General features: G+C 39.7%; 3 protein-coding genes across 5 annotated transcripts; 2 read left to right on the top strand and 1 right to left on the bottom strand.

Annotated features, from left to right (window-relative positions):
* Positions 1–3,615: 3,615 nt before the first annotated feature.
* cldn35 (claudin 35) lies at positions 3,616–4,299 on the top strand (the record flags this gene model as incomplete). The annotated part of the gene is made up of 1 exon (XM_084079961.1): positions 3,616–4,299. The coding sequence occupies one exon, from the start codon at positions 3,616–3,618 to the stop codon at positions 4,297–4,299; it is 684 nt and encodes a 227-aa protein (XP_083936087.1).
* Positions 4,300–4,876: 577 nt separating this feature from the next.
* airim (AFG2 interacting ribosome maturation factor) lies at positions 4,877–7,640 on the bottom strand. Its single transcript, XM_084080138.1, has 4 exons — positions 7,169–7,640; positions 6,213–6,392; positions 5,663–5,781; positions 4,877–5,351 (listed from the first exon to the last, which is right to left on the bottom strand). The coding sequence occupies exons 1-4, from the start codon at positions 7,432–7,434 to the stop codon at positions 5,311–5,313; spliced, it is 606 nt and encodes a 201-aa protein (XP_083936264.1). The 5' UTR covers positions 7,435–7,640; the 3' UTR covers positions 4,877–5,310.
* A 556-nt stretch (positions 7,641–8,196) lies between these two features.
* cdca8 (cell division cycle associated 8) lies at positions 8,197–17,068 on the top strand. Of its 3 annotated transcripts, none has more exons than XM_084079994.1 (11): positions 8,197–8,302; positions 8,593–8,713; positions 9,540–9,668; positions 11,013–11,050; positions 11,161–11,230; positions 11,539–11,600; positions 11,810–11,871; positions 13,016–13,114; positions 15,466–15,595; positions 16,144–16,230; positions 16,375–17,068. In XM_084079994.1, exons 2-11 carry the CDS (start codon positions 8,617–8,619, stop codon positions 16,408–16,410), a joined length of 810 nt encoding a protein of 269 aa, XP_083936120.1. In that variant the 5' UTR covers positions 8,197–8,302; positions 8,593–8,616; the 3' UTR covers positions 16,411–17,068. The 3 variants fall into 3 exon arrangements, with proteins under 3 accessions (XP_083936120.1, XP_083936118.1, XP_083936119.1); XM_084079992.1 differs by having other exon boundaries at positions 11,536–11,600; positions 16,375–17,065; XM_084079993.1 differs by having other exon boundaries at positions 8,227–8,302; positions 8,590–8,713; positions 11,536–11,600; positions 16,375–17,066.
* The last annotated feature ends 1,575 nt before the right edge of the window (positions 17,069–18,643 follow it).

Genomic DNA, 18,643 nt, shown 5'->3' on the forward strand with positions numbered 1-18,643 from the left:
AGTGACCTGTTGAAGAACAGTGTGGAGACAGGAGACGGTGGGTCAACAAACACTTTCAGACAGGAGGGTGAAACACTATCTGGCCCGGCGCTTCCCAGCAGGGTGGTTACACAACACATTCAGGTCATTGGCGATGACGGCCCGCAATTTTCACTTTTTTATTTATTTATTTTTTACTTGTGTCGCCTATAATGAAAGGAATTGTCCTTTCATTTTGTAAAAAAATAAGTAAATGTCCCACCAAAATCCAGTATTTGATTAACATTTTATTCTTTTTTATAATCGATTAAATAAATTAATTAGATTGACTGTTTGCACCCCTAGTCACACTATCAGCAGCTACAAGTTTAAAGACAAACTCCTGTACAGTCAAAGCAAGCCTGCAGCTTGACCATGGCTTCTCTGGTCCATTTCTTCATTGTGTTGACCACAGTCTTAGAAGATTTTAGTTTTGACTTGTTGGTCGGGGGAAGATTGTATTTTTTATAGAGATGTGTCACATTTTAAGTAGATACCGGTATCTTGATGTATTTACTGACTTTACTTTACTTACTGGGTTAAAACATTTTTTTTCAAGTGAACCCTGTCCAAGACTGGGGTATACAAAAAGACAAGAAAATATTAATATAAACAATTTGACAGAAAGGGATACAGTGAACAGTTGAAAGAATCTGTAGAAGTTCTTAGAATCAGTAAGCAAAACCTAAGCACTGACAGCCATGATTTTTTGAGTTTTTTTTATGTTCAGCATATTCAGCATTAACCATTATGTTCTACAGTGTTGAGCCTTTTCAAGTTATACCAGTTAACTGTTTATGCCATAACAATGCCATTGAAATATCTTTACTGTTCTAGTTCAAAGCTAATACTGGATTGTAACTTTCCCAGTAACAAACATTTTCAAATGTGCCTCTAAATAATCCAGAAATGTAAGAACTATATCACAGTGACCAAAGGAGGTCATGTAGCTAGTGGATTGCATTGCATTGTGTATGTGTTTTTTTTAATTCACAATGAATTCATTAATTAATGTGTATTGTGCTTTCACCCATGCCCGACGCAATTTAATCTCCCATGGACACTAAAAGTGCATGTATAAAATACTACTGTCAAACAAATCTATCAATATCAGGGCTGCATGTTAACAGTATACGATTTTCACAACAATCCTGTCTAGTGCACAATCTTGTGCTCAGTCACTGTGCTCACTTAAATGAAATACTGTATATAGATTACACCAGTCTCTTCCCGCATTCAGACTGGAATGGCATCATTGGTATGTGTCACGCTCTCTCCTCATTCCCCCTTTGTGTATCATTTCTGCTCCTCTCGCATTTCCTGTGTCCCAGCCTGTTGTCATGACCACCGTTGCCAAGGAGAGAGGAGGCTACACAAGAAAAGAAACCTGAACCACAGATCTTGTTGCCACAATATTTAATTCATCAACACATACTCACACACACGCCATGGTTCAAGAGATGGAGGGTCACTTTTCAGATTAGATGGAAATTTCTGAAATACATTTAAAGAATTGATCTCAGATCCATAATCCATAATCCAAAATAATAACACATACGATACAGTACTGTACTGGCCTACTTTATTTACTATTTTCTTTATTACTATTGTCTTTATTTCGTGTTATGATTTCAGATTCAGATTTATCTGAAGTCAAATTAAAATAAACATGTCATTACATAACTTCAGGAACTCATAATTTCCTCACTGTCTATATGGCACTTGCCCTCAGTTGAACATTGGGCATGACTTTGTACCTGTGAGTTGTGTATTTCTCCTGTGGTTTTCAACATTGTGACCTGGTCCATTGTAACAAAACAAAACAAAAAAACTCCACTTTTGCTCCCCTTGTAAGCTGTTTCTGCCTTTCACCACAGTGCCAGACAAAAAGGGGTGCGTGAAAGCAGATTTTTGTAAAACTCATTTAGAGTGTGTGTGCGCTGCATGGAATGAGGCAGTGCATGTAAGCCCCATTGTAGAGGCCCCCAGATTGTCTTTGTGTTATGATCCACCTACAGACACCGCTCTTTCTCTATAGCGCTGTCCTTCCATCCTTTGTTCTATCGCTCTTTCACTCTCTCCCCCCCTCTATCTCTCTTTCCAGGCAGTGCAGCTCTCAAAGGGTCAGTGTAAACAGGGTTTCTGAAGATGGGAGGGACCAACCTGATGCTCTGTCTACCTATTAGTCAGACTAAGTGGCTCTGTTTGCCATCTATACCCCAACTTGGGCTGGATTGACCCAATTGGGCTTTGCTGAGTTCAGAGAGGGGCAGGGCGGACGACGGCTGTGCCTTACATTGAGTCTGAAGTGGCCTTGTCAAGGCTTGGACCTCCATTGTGCTTATTCTAGCAAGAAGCCACTTCAACTGGCAGCGGCCATGCCTGATGATGAAGTCTGTTCGCTTTCTTTCTCCCTGGAAGACTGAGCTTTCTGAGACATGGACACCGACTAGCATTGTGTCTGCTGAAATCAAGTAATTCTGCACACAGGTGGAGCTGTGACTGAAGTTGGATCTTTTTTTGGGGGACGTGTACAGATTTGCAACTGGAATTACGTCCTTTTATTGGTTGTGCTTCCATTCATTGACTGTTTTCATGGCTGACTAAAACATCTGTGTTCATGTTTTTTCATCGCCTGTGGACCTCTAATCTTTACACCTGGAGGGCTAAAATGAGGATTGTATGGTTCATTTTCAATGAAAGGTAGACACAGTAGTTTTGCATTTTGTCTAATCTAGAATCAATATTTTACTCTTGCCGTGACCGTATACATCCATCCGCTGTATCAGAGTGGCACAGAGTCAAAGTATCAGGTTCTATCAGTCTAACTGATCTAGGTAAGGCTACACCACACCGAACCAGGAGAGTAATAGAAACTGACACCCACAATCAACCCAGATCCGGCTTGGTTCGAGTTGGGTTCAAAGCACAGGACCAATTATAAATGCTGCCTAAAAGAAAAGTTGGATGAGATTCATTCAACCCACAAACCATCCCACAAGGCCTCAGTGGTGCCATTTGTCATAGCTGATCAATCCAGTATTGGTGGGTTGCCACAGGTGGCTGCACAGGTATTGCCTAGTCAATAATTCATCATCTCAAACTCAGAAAGGGTGAGAAGGAGAAAGTGTGTGAGCTTCTGGGCATTTGGAAAAGACGGATGATACATGAGGAGGAGAAGAAAGAGGTTACTACCTGAAAACAATGAAAGGAGACTTGGTATGAAATTATGAATGATATGGAATGGAAAGTCTGTTAAATTTGAAAAATATGTTGAACAGAAAAACAAAGAAACTTTGAGACAGATAGTGGATGTTGACAGCAGAGAGTGACCTGCGCTGAGACATTAAGGCCAGGATCTTAAGAAGCTGGTAGCCTAGAACAGGTCAAATAATAGAACCTTGTGGACACTGCAGTTTGACAGAGCAAAGAAAACGTTCTGTGGCATGTTTAGTGTGTAGGATTTTATCTTGCGTATCAAATGAACAGTTGTATGATTTGATGAAAACAAAGCCAGAAAAGTAACCACATACTGTTTCACACAGACTATTCATCTTGAGAACATTTATTTTAGGGGGGAAAAGTGCAATAGTTATCATGGTGAACACTGGCATGCAGCTGATTAGCTTTACCTGTGCAGTCACTGGCTGGATCATGGCAATCACGGTGACGGCACTACCCCAGTGGAAGGTCTCCGCCTTCATCGGCAGCAACATCCTCACCTCTGAAATCAAATGGGAAGGCATCTGGATGAACTGCATCTACCAGACCACTGGCCATATGCAGTGTAAGACCTATGACTCCATGCTGGCCTTGCCTCCCGACCTCCAGGCTGCCCGCGCCCTCATGTGCGTGGCCATTTTCCTGGGCTGGCTCTCCTGCACCGTGTCCTGCTGTGGCATGAAGTGCACCACCTGTGCCGGGGATGACCGCCGGGCGAAGGCTGGCATCGCGCTCTCCGGTGGCGTTCTGTTCATTCTGACAGGCCTGTGTGTTCTGGTGCCGGTTTCCTGGACCGCTAATACAGTGGTCCAGGACTTCTACAACCCTAATGTGCCCCTAATGCACAAACGAGAGCTCGGTCAAGCGATCTATTTGGGCTGGGCAGCCGCGGTTATCCTTATGATCAGTGGAGCTGTGCTAAGCAGCACCTGCCCGCACATGGAAAGGGGTGCAGGGTACCGAAGAGGGTACATCGGCCGAAGCTTTGCTAATTCACCGCAACAAGATCCCCCAAAGCCCATTACATCCAACAGTCTGCCCATGAAGGAATACGTGTAGAGAGGAAAGGAAGTTTGAAGCTGCGGAAGCATGAAAGATAGCTGTAGAAGAACAAAGCAAAAACAAAGATGAAAGAACACTAAAGATGAGTGGGATGGGCAGTTAAATTGAGTTGGACTATTAAATTGCAATTCTTCTCAGCATTTACCTGTCTGCAGTTTAAACCTTGTGAATTTAAGTGGCCTATGAATTAATTGGAAATATTTATTTATCAACAATTTGCTTATTCTTTTTGTAGATTTACCTCTAATATTTTTCTGACTTGTCTCCAGTACATCACAGCCTTTATACAATATTTCATTATTCGGCAATTACTTGCACTGTGATAAAGAAATTATTTCCGGCCTATTTTGTGCAAGATGAGGAAAGATCATTGTGATATTATAGGTCAGTAGGTCAACAAACATTTTACATGTATCACTGTTATGTTTGCTTGTGTTGAAGATTGTAGTGATTTCATACACAGTTCTTTTCGTATGGCAATGCCATTGCCTGTCACATTTGCAACACTAAACTTGGTTGAAATGGCATGAATCAAAACTATTTAAGAATAAAATGAATATCTAGAGTGTTTTAATGGTTTTGACAGATTCTGTTTCTTACATGTTATTGCATTTCCTCAAAACATACGGTAGCCCATTATGTTTGAGCTGTATTCAAAAAGATAATAAATCTTCCAGTGGAATAAAAATGATCTATGTAATGGGTTCATAAAATCATTGTTGTGTAGGAAAGTGATTGTTCATTTTTGTCTTTCATTTCCACAGTGTTGGGGCAAAATGGTTTTGTATTCAACAATGGGCTCACATTTTACTTGACCAAGTGGTGCGACTTCTTTAAAGGATTCATTACATACAAATAATACACATACATCCAACATATACAGTAGGTCCAGATCTGTTTATCCTTCTTTATCAGGTTTTCTGCTCCTGTACTGTTGAACCACTTCATAGAAAGGCAATTAGATTCACAAGGCGGAGGTGATTCACCCCAACGTCTCTTTTGCTTTCTTCACTGTGACTCCATAAAAAGGGACGCTTTGTAGAGTACATCTGAAACAAGACACAATAGTAATTAGTTCACATTTAATCTTAATCTTCATACAAGATGGAAAACATGCACGAGTGTTTAAACACCAAGTTATTCAAAATGAAATGTTTTTTTTTCAGAGATTCTTCCTGCAAAATACATCTCTATTTTGTTAAAGAAGTAATACATAAATCTTAAAATGATGTTAAGATGTTAAAAGGTTATTATGGCCACAATATCATGGTCATCTGGTAAAATAAATGTGATATTTGATTTAGCCCATATCGCCCAGCTTTAATCTGCATAACAACAACACTGTATGATGAGGTCTCACCGGTGATCATCTCATCTCCACTGGGTGACTGTAAGGACTCCCATCTCTTAGGGGCAGATTCCAGAAGAGAAAGGTCATCAGGGCTTAGGGTCAGAAGTAGAGTCTTCCTGCTCAGAAATCTGAACATATGGTTGAGGATAAAAATAATAATTCATTCTTTCTCTTCGTGTTACTTTCAACAGGGATTCAAATTCTACTGAAAGCTTATGTATACCCAAACACCTTTGACCCTGCCTGTGGTTGACAACCAGCATCACCCATTTATTGCATCTATGTACTACGCATCTATAGTTCTGAGAAACCATGAAGGGGGCTTTAGAACGTCAGATCTGACAGACTTGATGGAGTATGAGGACTTGTTGGCTTTTAAGTCTATTATTTACCGGTAGCAACACTAAATCGAACTGAAACAATAAACTATTTTGTCCTCGGAAGGGACCACTTCCCAGCCAGGTTTAAAAATCCAGAGACTGGGTAATAAATTCAACCTCACAATTGAAATCAATCATTATACCAAAAACACCAATCTGGGCATAAACAGAAAGGATACTGTTGCCGATAGTATCGCTCGGCATCCTGCAGCCACTCCATCATGTCAGCTACTGATGGGCTAGTGGCAGATCTCTGGGTGCAGGTGGATAGGTCCAGATGGTCTGTGTTCTCCTCATACAACTGGAAGACTCCATATACCTGGTTACTGATGGCATCCTTCACAGACTGGAGAGAAGCCCTGAGTGTGTGAGAGAGAGAGAGAGAGAGAGAGAGAGAGAGAGAGAGAGAGAGAGAGAGAGAGAGAGAGAGAGAGAGAGAGAGAGAGAATAGCAGTAGTAATTCTGTTATAACGATGATTTTAAGTTGAAGGGTAATATAACGGTTGAATTTAGAAGATGAGGACATATAATGCACAATAATCAGTGGTGGAAAAAGTACTACATTTTTTTACTTAAGTGAAAGAATCAATACCACAATTTAGAAATACTCTGTTACAAGTAAAAGACCGGTATTCAAAATGTACTTGAGTAAAAGTACGAAAATATTGGTATCAAAATATAGTTAAAGTACAAAAGCAAAAGTACTCATTATGCAGAATGTCCCATTTCACAAGTTTTCAAATGTATAAAATGTATTAAAAGATCTTTGATGCAAGGCATTGTGAGCTTGTAGATCGGCTATTTTCAAATAGCCAAGTTTAAATATGGTTAATGTATGTATTGTAATAATAATCCAAATCTACAAAGTAAGTAGTAATTGTTTTTGTAAGTTTTCAAATAATTCTAGTGGAGTACAAGTATAATATTTGCCTCTGAGATGTAGTGGAGTAGAAGTAAAAGTACAGAGAATTGGAAATACTCCAGTAAAGTAAAAGATACCTCAAAATTGTACTTAAGTACAGTACTTGAGTAAATGTACTTAGTTACTTTACACCACTGAGGGTAATATAACGGTTGAATCTTGCAAATAAGGACCTATATGCGTTCAAGTCTGTGGATCAAATACAAAACTCACATTTTCTCATTGAGCTTGTCCAAGACTATTTCCGTCGCCTCGACCAGCTTGAAGTGTAATCGCTCTTGCAGATCAGGGAAGGAGTTGAGCTGGACAGTGCTGGACAGCTGGACATGGGACAGAGCTTTAAACTGCTCTGCTAGGTTTCCCAATGACACAACCAGAGGGCTGCATTCAGACAACACAGTGTTCCATGCTTTCTGCTTGCTTTCCAGACACTGAAAGCATGTCCTCAATGTATGGTGAAGTGACAGTAGCTTTGACATTTCAACTTCCACAACAGTTTCCACAAGCAAATGCCATCAGACTAAGTCATATGGACAGAATAAAATGACGGTATTACGAAACGTCTTTCAGTTGTTACTATAACGTCTTCCTTCTCAACAAAAAAGGGGGGTAAATACGTTGTATTCCCAAATAATCAGGTCTCTTCAATGTTACAACATCACATTGCTGCCATGATGCTGTGCACTGCCTTCCGGTCTCCTGATGTAAACACGGTCGTTCTGTGCTATGATTGGTCGAAATAAAGTCAGCCCTTGCGCAGTTCAACAAAGTTCCTAGTGTTGCCACGTCCGCTTATTATAAGCATAGACCGGATTATAAGCAATTTTGGGCTTGTTTTTCTGTAAAGTTGCTTGTAAAGATTGGTTAGTTTTTCGATTTTTGGGGGCTTGTTTCTAAAGTGTAGTTGCTTATTTGGGGCTTGTTTCCTGGTGTTTAAACCAGTGGTTCTCAATCTCATTCTCAACCATTTTCGTGTCGAGGACCCCCAAATGAATATGTATTTGTCCACGGACCCCCATCTGAAAATGTTTTGTGCCAGAGTGTTGTTAAAATGTTTTAAAAATATTTCAAATTTTACACTTCTTTTCCTCAAGATTTTTTAGAAAATAATAATTTCTAAAAAATCTTGTCTCTTCCTTTGGGCTTGTTTTCATAGACCTGGTTGCTTGTTTCTCTCGCAAGATCTGGCAACACTAAAAGGCCCTGATTGGCTGATCGGTCAGGTTGGCTCCTCCCTCTACCGAGATTCGAAATTCAGTTCTTCTTGTGTTGTTGAGGCCGTCGGTTAAACCCTGAGAAGTAGAAGGACAGCAGCACGACGAGACGAGGCAAAACACACACTAATAGGTAACACACAGGTTCAGGTTATTTATAACGTTTTGTACATTCCCATTGTATGTAGAATACAGTGTATTATTAATGCAGATATGATGGAATGATCATGTTGATCGAAAAAGTAGAAGGCGGTCAGCTAGCTTAGCAAATGTACCCATTTCCCCTCTTATAGCGTTAGCTTGCCACGTTAGCTGTGTAACTTTTAACTGAACAGCAGTGAGTGGGAGTGCCAAGCGTTATTTAATGTACAATACAATTAACAATAATAGTAATAATAATAATAATAATTGTCTTGTCAGCAGCCATTCCATACACAGTACACAGCCATGGCTCCCAGGAAGAAGACCACGAAACAACAAAAGGTAAAAGACGACGTCAAGATGAAGAAGGTGGAGGCTTTTCTTCAAGACTTCGACGGCGAAGGTAACATGATGAAGCTCATTCTGTTGCTCAAACGTTAGAAATAATGACATGACTAGCACTACGGTACATTACAATCAATGGGATACATACATCAGTGGTTATTAACCTGTGGGTTGGGTCCCCATGTGATGGGGGGGGGGGGGGGGGGGGGGTCAATATCAGAAAGAGGCAAATATTGTGAAGATCTACAAGCGCTGCGAGGCGTTGTGAGCTTGTATATTGGCTATTTTCACAATAGTTATCTGTGGAACCGAGTCAAACTAAATTCAATGCCTCAACTCCTACATTCCAAGTGCTTGTCAGGTTGGGGGGTCCCCAGTTCAAAATATGACTATTTTGGGGGGTTGCTGCCTGAAAAGAGAGAGAGAACCACTGGAATACAGGATAGGTGGGCACTAGTGACATATGGCCACCTCGATGTAAAATTGGCTGTTTTTCCAAAATGTTAAACAATAAATAAAGTAAAGTATACATGATGTGAACATGCACGGTACATCATTATCAGACTTAATTGTATCTTTCAACTTCTTGTTTATGCCCTAAAATGACTGTATATACAGGGTTTGTATAAATTGCAGAAATATTAGATCTTAATTGTCGAATGTTTAAGCATGTTTTAATCATGTATACTTTTACTTTACTTTAAAAAAATGTGCAAATATTGTATTTTTTAAGATTTTGGCCAAAATAGCCCATTCACATTGAGGTGCCCAGATGTCCTGTTACCAAATACCAATCAATGTATTGTGTAACATTTATCTATCTATAAATTCCCGGAATCTGAAATATAATGAATTCCTAACAGTTATTGTTTTTGTTTCTACAGTGAATGCTATTGTTGAAAGGCTGAAAGTGAAGAAAAATGATCTGTTGAGAAAATCCCAGAACGCCTACGACATGGCTCTCATCAAACTTCCTAAGCAAATAAGACAAATGAACTGGTTGGAATATTACAGTAAGTACGCACAAGCTCGCCTGGAACAAAACAAACCCTTTTGACATTTTTTTCCAGCATATCTGCCCAGGCTGTAACTATAGAATGCAGGCAGGGAGTCAAACGGTGGTAACAAGTGACATACCTCCCCCCCCACCCCCCACCCCTCCCTCCTCCCTTAGTAGTATGAGTGTCATGATCCAAATCCATTATTCAATTTGACTTTTTGATTTCGAGATATTGTTGTATGTTGTAAATGCAAAAAACAACACACACTACAATATTTCAAAAGTTAAAATCTTTATCAAACTCTAATAAACCAGTTAAGATAAATGTACATAACTACTCATTATTGGCTTTTTTAACACAGTGACAACTGTGTAGTCTACATTTTCAGAATGGTAAAGAAGATTAGTCTGCATATTGTTATAGTATTGTGTATATATATACGCAATGTGAGTAGTAGAGCTGTTTTCAGCATTGACGTTTTTGGTTTAGTCAGTTAAATTCCCGGGTGCATTAGATCATATGGTCAGGCACTGCTTTCATCAGAGATGTTCTCTAGCCATGTTGTCATTTTGTTCTTCCCAGCTAAAGCCTGCAGCATACTCCAACTGAACACAAACTATTTTCGGCTAGGATAGGTCAATAAGAACAAAATTACGGCATAAGAACTTCAGTAGTGCCGTACAATGTGTTATTTGGTAGTTCTTGCACCTCAAGCATTTCCAAAGTAGCCACACTTCCCTAGCTGAACAACATTGATAGTGATTGGTCAGGAGAAGTTCAAGGTGGCCGTGATTTATTTTGTATTGTTTTTGCATTCTGCCCAGGCCCGATTTGTGATTTCTGCCAGCAGCGAAAGCAGCAATATTTTTAGAATATAGTATGGCTGAGGAGTATAGGATGGAGTGGCCATAGACACAATAGAAATGGTAAAACCTCCATGATCAATTTGTCACAGCGTGTCGGAGTGAGATCCAGGTGGTAAAACCACCGGTTCCAGCACTGTACACAATTCTTCAGTGGTTCAAACAACAGAGCGAGCTGCTGTGTTTGCTAGACAGATTATACTGGAGGTCTGGCATTCAGAGCTGAGACGTTGGGAAGTATAACATGAGTTTGTTCTAAAGAGCTTTGTTCCGCGTCGTCAAGCCCTGTTGACACAGAACAAAGTTCTTGTTCTTTTGGAGTGCTGCAGCCAACACAAGAGTGGAACGGGCAGGTGGGGAAAAGTACAGAGGGGTATTAGAGATTAGAAACATACCCTTGTTTTTAATATTGAAGTGTGAAATCAAATCTGATTCAGAATTGCGACACCCCCAGTAAACAAGCTTTCATATTTGGTATCTGCCTCTCTCTTAGGGTCAGAGAAAGCAAAGAATGAAGAAGTGGATATAAAGGTGAGAACAGGTGTTTTTAATCAGCATATCACCAGATCCAGTTTACAACCACCTATGCCATGGTACATTCAGTGATTTTCATGTCGATCTTCTCTCCTGTCTGTTTACAGGGAGATGTGGCTGCCAAGGTTGATACTGTCCTGGCTGATGTCCATGACATCCCTCCAACAGTCAAGAAAAGTAAGTGCAGGACAGTTGTTTGCCTCATCCACCCATCTGTCCTAAGACTATTACTGCAGCTTTTACTGGTAATATTGCTGATATTATTCATACAGCACACACAGACAGGGTATGTGCCACTCTGTTTACACACACATAAGTAAGCTGTCAAGCTTTTTTTGTGTTTTTATCCTTTTGATGGCTATGTACAAATATACCATGTTCATGTGTACGCATTTTTGTAAATGTAAAATGTCCGTCAATAAATCACACCAATCTTATTAATCCTAATATCCATAATCGTGTTGGACTTTGTCTTCTTCCAGCAGCATCCAAGAAAAAGTCGAGCTCAGAGGATGAGGAGAACAATCCAACAGTGAAAGCGAAGAAGGTGGTTACTGCTTTCCACAAGCCCAGTCACAGCAAAACACACATCTATCTATCTATCTATCTGTCTGTCTATCTGTCTGTCTGTCTGTCTGTCTGTCTGTCTATTTTTTTTTAAATGTATGGCATATACTTTAGACATGAAGTAGATGTGCAGCTCCCTGTAGCCAGGGACAGTGGTTGATTTAACGGTTTGTGTGTTTTGGGATTCAGGGAAGAACTGTAAAGAAGCCGCCCCGAACCACATCTAAAAAAGCTGCAGCCGCCGTTAGAAAGTAAGATGGATATGTATATTTCTAATGTATTGAGTGTGACATTTTGAATGTATCTGCTTCTCCGCCTGCTTTATCTGCTTGTCCGCCTGGTCAAGCAGATATACCATATACCAACACGATTATGGATATTGGGATTAATAATATATGTACGATTTCAAACCACAATTATATGACAGTTAGGGGGGAAATTGGCTGTACCGTGATATTGTTGCCTTTTCTGTCTTATGATGTATCAATATTAACTCCTTGCCTAGCGTCTAGAGAAGTAATATCGATTCCTCAGGTGTAAAAATGTCTCCCACAATGTATGTATACCATTGATTGGAGCATGTCTTGGCCTGTCACAAAGATGCAAAGTGATATCCCATTTAGGGCGGGAACCCCTATATGTAACTATACCTTTGAAGACGTTTTTGCTATGTACAGTATATAGTAAACAAAAAGTTTTGTAATTTTTGAATAAATATTTGTTTGTTTAAGACCTAAGTTTTTCAGAAAACTTAGGTCAGGATTTAGAAGGCGTTTTTAAAATCTGCCTCGGGTCTAAATGGGTTAAACTATATATTTGTATATACATTGACCTTTATACCACTTAAATGGTGCAGTTCGGTCATAAAAGATCGGTTTCTTCAGATCGGGTAAATTGCCGATCACCGTTCGAGTCATTAGAAGTGAAAATCGGTCGATCGATCGGAGCACCTCTAATAATAATGTACATCACATCGAATTGAATTGCTGAAATTTATCGTGTTGAAGTTGAATGCATCCCAACAAGGAAATGTATAGTGACGGGATTGTGGAACATCTTGTTAATCTTATGTGATCCACGCATGTAAAAAAGCTATATTTTGCAGCTAATGTCGTAGTTACACCTGACAAACAGGTAGGGAGAGAAGTGCTTGGTGAGACAACAAAGTCAAAGCCAGAATTATTTAATGAGCTGTTGGATGTGTCTGCAAAAATCCATGATTTTACCACATAAATGCACAGTTTTGAGATTTTGTGACACTCATTAAGTAAACAGGGGCGTGTTGTCCATTTTCTAACTTTATCTTGGGTCTTTTTTTGCATTTACCACCAATGGCAAGTCTATAATCAAAAGCCTTTCTGTTTATTTGCAACGCTAACAAGAGTCTGTGTTCAGATCCAACAGGAAGCCCTTGGTGACACCTGCCAGGAGCATGCTGGACTCTTCTTTGTTAGTAGGAGGTACTCCTCTGATCACTCCACGATTTGACCCTAGGTAAGATTTAATTGAAGTTTAGAGGGTTATCTTTAAAAAAGTTATCTTGTTTTTATGCAAAATGTCTCAATAATTACAACTCATACTAAATTGTAGCCTGGCTCCAGGTTATAGACTCCGCCCACTCAGTGAGTGGACTGCTTCTCTGGTCTGTCATTGTGTTTTGAATCTGCATTTTATCCCGGTTGAATAAGTGATTGTCCTTTGAGCACCGGGGCAGGGTTTAACTATTAGTAATCTGACTAATAAAGTATTCAATCAATCAAAAATGTCATATTGAAGCTTCTGTCAGATAATCAGGCTAACAAAATATTTTATTTGTTCTTAGCTTTGATGCATTAAGAATGTTTTTTCTTGATGGCTTTGTTTACATCTCATTATATGCTTTTAGTTACTTCATACTCAACCCTGCATTACTACTTGAAACTCATTGTTGGTTAATGCTGCTGACTAATTTGAAACGGGCCAACTGATTAAATTCACATAGGCCACAGTTACATGGACCATCATGTATTCATTCAGAATGAATTCATTCCGAATAGAGGAATCTGATCCACTCACCTGTTTACATGGGACCTGAATAAAAGTATTCCTCGTTTACATGACCAAAGCATTCATTCAGAATATAGCTTTTGACATGCGCAAAGTGGTTCCCGCCTACGCCCGGGCATGGACCAGGGGCCACTACCCGGAGCAGAGCTTCCCCTGGTGGGCATGGGAGGAGGCAATAGCCCCCTTGTGCCTCCGCGGCGGAGGTCTATCGGTCGTACCAGGCAGCGTTGTATGCGGTGCAAGCCTGTGTTCCTTTGTCATCGCCGTTTTAATGCAAAAGTAGCAGATCTACGAGTTCAGACCAGTTTATTTTTTTGTATTGGTACCAGACACGGTAAAACGTAGGCTAGCCTATAGTATTTGTCACATTTCTCATGTAGGTACCGTACGATGATGTCATCGCGCATTCGCACATGGTCATTATAATCATAAATAATAATACTTAAACACCGGACCGCTCATGGTCATTATAATAATAGAGAGAGAGAGAGAGAGAGAGAGAGCAACACTACAGTCTATGAAACAAGGCACGCTCATTTATGGCAAAAGTACAAAAGTATTGGCATCAAAATATACTTAAGTAGAAAGTATAAGCTACTCATTATGCCGAGTGTCACGTTTTCTTGTATTATTATGAAAAAGCTTTGAAACATGCTGTAACTCATTCACTGTGACGAAAACCCTCTTTCTGCGCGAGTAGCGCGCGGTGCGCACACGGGGTCTGTCCATAGAGGTATAATATGACGGGTCTGTCGCCCTAAAACACAATCGCCCCGGGTCAAAATCCAGCCACCATGGAGCAGCCGTGGATGGCCCGCTCAAAAGGTGCGTGGGGCGGGGTGTTTTGGGACGACCGTTCCGGCTGCCCATGTAATGAATTGATGAAGACTCGTCTGTTTTCGCTGCAGTTGCGCCCTAATAATGTTTTCATTTATTTTTGTTCACGTATGCTATTAAAATAATGCAGCTATTGCAGTATTGGGCCTTAACACGATTAAAAATGTATATGTATTTGGCCCCTCATATATAAAATAAATAAAAATAATAAAATAAAATCTGATTTAAAATTGAAACTTGCATGCTGATCAATGCGTTTCTGCGTTTACGTGTGGACAGGGATATTTTTTTTTTAAAGATCTTTGTCATGTGGCCAGGGATTCTTTTTAAAAACTGAGGACTAAAATACCTGTTTAGAAAAAGATCCATATAAGTGTAGCCTAGGCCAGCAATCCTCGGAGCGTCCGTTCTCCTGGACAAGTCTGGGATTAACCATTACAGGCTTATTAAATGACGCTATTAGAATCAATAATTTTACCCCGCAGGAGCGAGCGCTTCTCAGCACCAACCGTGGCCGAATTAGAGATTTGATAGGTCATTTTTGGACAATTCTGACAGCCCTACTAAGCACGGACATTCGCAAAGGAATGCATGTATTCCAAACAGACAGGAGCGTTTGGAATAAAGTGTTTACATGGTCAATTCCGATTGATTTAACCCGATTCGAACGGTCTATACCACCCCTCCTATTCCGAATGAAAATGCATTCGGTTCAGACTGGAATGGAATATTCTATTCCAATTGGGGTGTTTACATGAGCAAATCTATTCGGAATGAATTCATCCATTCATTCATTCATTCCGAATAGAAGTGTATTCATTCCGAATACAACTGTCCATGTAACAGCAGCCAGTGTGGTTCAATTTACTTTTCAGGTACCATGGGGAATATTTGTGCCTTTTCTTTCAAGCAAATAACAGACTTATTGAAACCCCTGATGTGGATACATTTCTTGCCCTCAGGCTTCCCAAGACCCCTGCAGTCAGAGTTGCCCGTCACAAAGAAAGGGTCTACAGCATTTCTGTCAACGGCTCTCCCATGGCTTCCACCAGTGAGGATGTTGTCATCAGCGTCCCTATTGGCAATGGAGAGGTATTGACTTTAGCCTAATTTACTTAATATAACACAATACATAGCCATTAGCAGGCTTTGCCCAGGGTTCTGGATTCCACTTGTTTGTTTATTTAACAAGGATGCCTACCCTGGCATCCACATTTAGCAATGACGGACGCCATGGTAGGTCTACGATGCCTACCATCTAAGCATGCTAGGTAGTTGAGATTAATTGAAGAAAAAAATGTGTAATGTTTTTTTCATAAAACACAGGAGGCCATGTTATGCATGTATTAAAATATGTGTATAATTCTTGGGTGATATGGTCAAGTTTTTATTTTTTACGTCTGCTTATCAGTCTGAGATCGTCTGTGTGCATGCATGCTTATTATAATATGCACAGAGTTGCAAGTAGGTTGTTGTTTGTGACCTGTCTTAATCCTGATTCATATTATACCGAAAATAGCTGATCTACACTGTGAGCTCGTAGATCGGCTATTTTTGGTACACGACACAACCAAGTATTAATTGGGCATTGCCATGTACGATACTGAATTAACTGTGTGTGTTGTGTTGAACTACTGTAGAGCATTCAGCTGCTGGCGAGTCAGATGGACTCAGTGGATTTCTCTTCACTGGATGAAAATGCTCTAAGGAGTATTCAGCAGCTACAGGTATGGAACCCGTATTCCATTTAATTTCTGTCAAAACGTTATGGGGTGAAATTGTAAAAAAAAAAAAATGGAAGGGCTTTGTTTTTTGTATCTATATGCATTATGCTGGGAAACATATTTTCATTGTTGTTTTTATTCTCACAGAGTCGGCTTGCAGTGCTGTGTGGACCATCACAATGATCGTTTGGCGTTTAGATGATCATTTCATACTTTTATCATTTATCATTTTTATCTTTTTACTTTTATCAAATATGTATATACAAATGCTATTGCATTGCTTTTGGGTTTATTGGATTTTTCATTCTTTTGATTTTAAGATCTTTTTAGATCATTTATGTTATAGTCATTGTCCAGAGGTGAGCCTCTGCAACTAACGACCTAAAGGTCATAGTTCTTTATTAGGCTATATACTATTAAAGTCTTGTGTGTTTCAAACCATAATAAAAGCATCAATACAATAAGAAAGGAATGATAGTTATTACCACAGTGATAATTGCACAAGTGAATAGAGCAGCGAATGACATGCGCGTGTTTGTGTGTATATATAAATACTGCAGTTCAAGAATTACATGCATCTTTATCCTTGGAGTTGGATGTGATATTCTTTGGTTTTAAAAAAGTGTTCTGTTAAATTAAAGCTCTATGTTCTGGTAGTGCACATGGACACACACAGAAAGATGCATTAAAACCTGTTCCAAATGTTGTTTTTTTATGTATAAAATACAAAATGTATGAAAACTGTGTACTCATAATCATTTCACTTGTTTATCCTGTAAAGTATTTTCTGTTTACTTAAGAGCTGGAGAGATGAGGAGACTTGTTAATGAACAAACACTAATGTTAATGATTACTATGGGATCATGAGCTATATAGCTATTTAACACTTAAACATCACTTAGGTTAGGGTTATGTTGTTTAATTCTTATTTCTTATTTTTGCCTGATTTTACCGATTTATTATCAAAAAATGAATTATAATAAAATACAATTTCCAAAAATGTACATTCATTTTACATAATAAATTAAAGCTTGACGTTACATTTCAATTCAGTTTTATTGAATCGCTTTACAACAAACATTCCCGCAAATGCGCGCTTACAAGCATTCTTACATTGTTACATAAGATTCACAGACAGCATTTTGTAAGAGTTCAGCACCACCACTGTCATGGACAGCGACATTTTTGGAACCCACTTCAAAAAAGGACTAATGAATGAACAACACTCACTGTAGTTAAAATAATATAAATAGGCCTATTAAATAAAACAAATATTAGAATGGTGAACTGCTTAGAAAAAAATGGCCCATGAGCTCAATAGCCTACAACCAGAATGCAATTTCACGCCTTCTAGGTCCACTGGCACTCACCACTATTTGAAGGCAACTCGACGAGCCTTGCGCTCTGCAAACTCATCGACTATCTTTTGTATGTCCAGTTTCTTTGACCGTTCACTCTCTATTGACAACACGGCCAGTCCAGTGAGTCTCTCCTGTCCCATTGTGCTTCTCAAGTAGTTTTTAATCAGTTTCAATTTGGAGAATGAGCGCTCGGCGGTTGCTACAGTGACAGGAATAGTCAGAAATAATATGAAGGCTGTGCAAACCTCACTGAATGTAGAGGTCACTGCTGGGTGATTTACAATGAGCATTTTAGCTAAATCCACAACAGACTTTTGTTTAGGTATCTGGTCTCTGAAACACGTTCTAAAAGAAAGCAGCTGGCCAGGGAAGCTGAGGGCTATGTCGCGACTGTAGTGCTCACTAAGCCGTCGGGCAGCTTGGTATAAATCCTCATCCCGAGCTTCCAAAAGTGTGTTGGGGTGAATTGCCTCGAATATATTTGCAGTTACATGTAAGCTGGTGAATCTCTGGGAAAGTTGCTGTATGATGATATCAAGACAGGCATTGAAAACGTTTATCCGAAAGTTGCTTTCTGCGTCAGTAAGGCGACTGTCTTCAGAAAGTTCATCAAAGAAACGTTTAACTTTTCTCGCCCTGGTTGTTTCGAACTTTGTTGTACTGCCCCATTTAGTTGCTAGAGCAAGAGTTGTGGATTTGGCCTCATCAAATTGCTCCCTGTACTCCTTCAGAACACTGATGGCGTTCTGCAGCAGAGTAGATGCTTTGAGGATATCCGTGTGTTTCGCTTGCATTAACTGTGAGGCAGCGTTTATACATTCCAAAATCTTGCTCTGCATGTTGATCAAAAATATAAACGAAAATTTACTGATTGCATTCTTTAGTGCACTTGCGTCATCGCGCTCATCTTTTTTGTCACTGGTGAGGTTTATTTTCAAAAGGGCTTTTACAATGTCTCCATACCTGTGCCTTAACGCAACAAGCGCATCATGGCGAGAGGACCAGCGAGTTGGACATAAACGTTTCACTGTTATTTTTCTGCTCTCTGGCGTCAT

Source organism: Gymnoscopelus microlampas (assembly GCF_963454915.1).
Source record: "Gymnoscopelus microlampas genome assembly, chromosome: 15".
Classification (NCBI taxonomy): domain Eukaryota; kingdom Metazoa; phylum Chordata; class Actinopteri; order Myctophiformes; family Myctophidae; genus Gymnoscopelus; species Gymnoscopelus microlampas.

Coding starts and splice junctions, on each gene's coding strand:
- airim (XM_084080138.1), bottom strand. CDS start 7,434: ATGTCAAAGCTACTGTCACTTCACCATACATTGAGGACATGCTTTCAG. Junction 5,782..6,212: donor GAGCGATACTATCGGCAACA/GTATCCTTTCTG, acceptor CCATATGTTCAG/ATTTCTGAGCAGGAAGACTC. Junction 5,352..5,662: donor TGGAGATGAGATGATCACCG/GTGAGACCTCAT, acceptor GTCTTGTTTCAG/ATGTACTCTACAAAGCGTCC.
- cdca8 (XM_084079992.1), top strand. CDS start 8,617: ATGGCTCCCAGGAAGAAGACCACGAAACAACAAAAGGTAAAAGACGAC. Junction 11,231..11,535: donor CCCTCCAACAGTCAAGAAAA/GTAAGTGCAGGA, acceptor GTCTTCTTCCAG/CAGCATCCAAGAAAAAGTCG. Junction 11,601..11,809: donor CAACAGTGAAAGCGAAGAAG/GTGGTTACTGCT, acceptor TTTGGGATTCAG/GGAAGAACTGTAAAGAAGCC.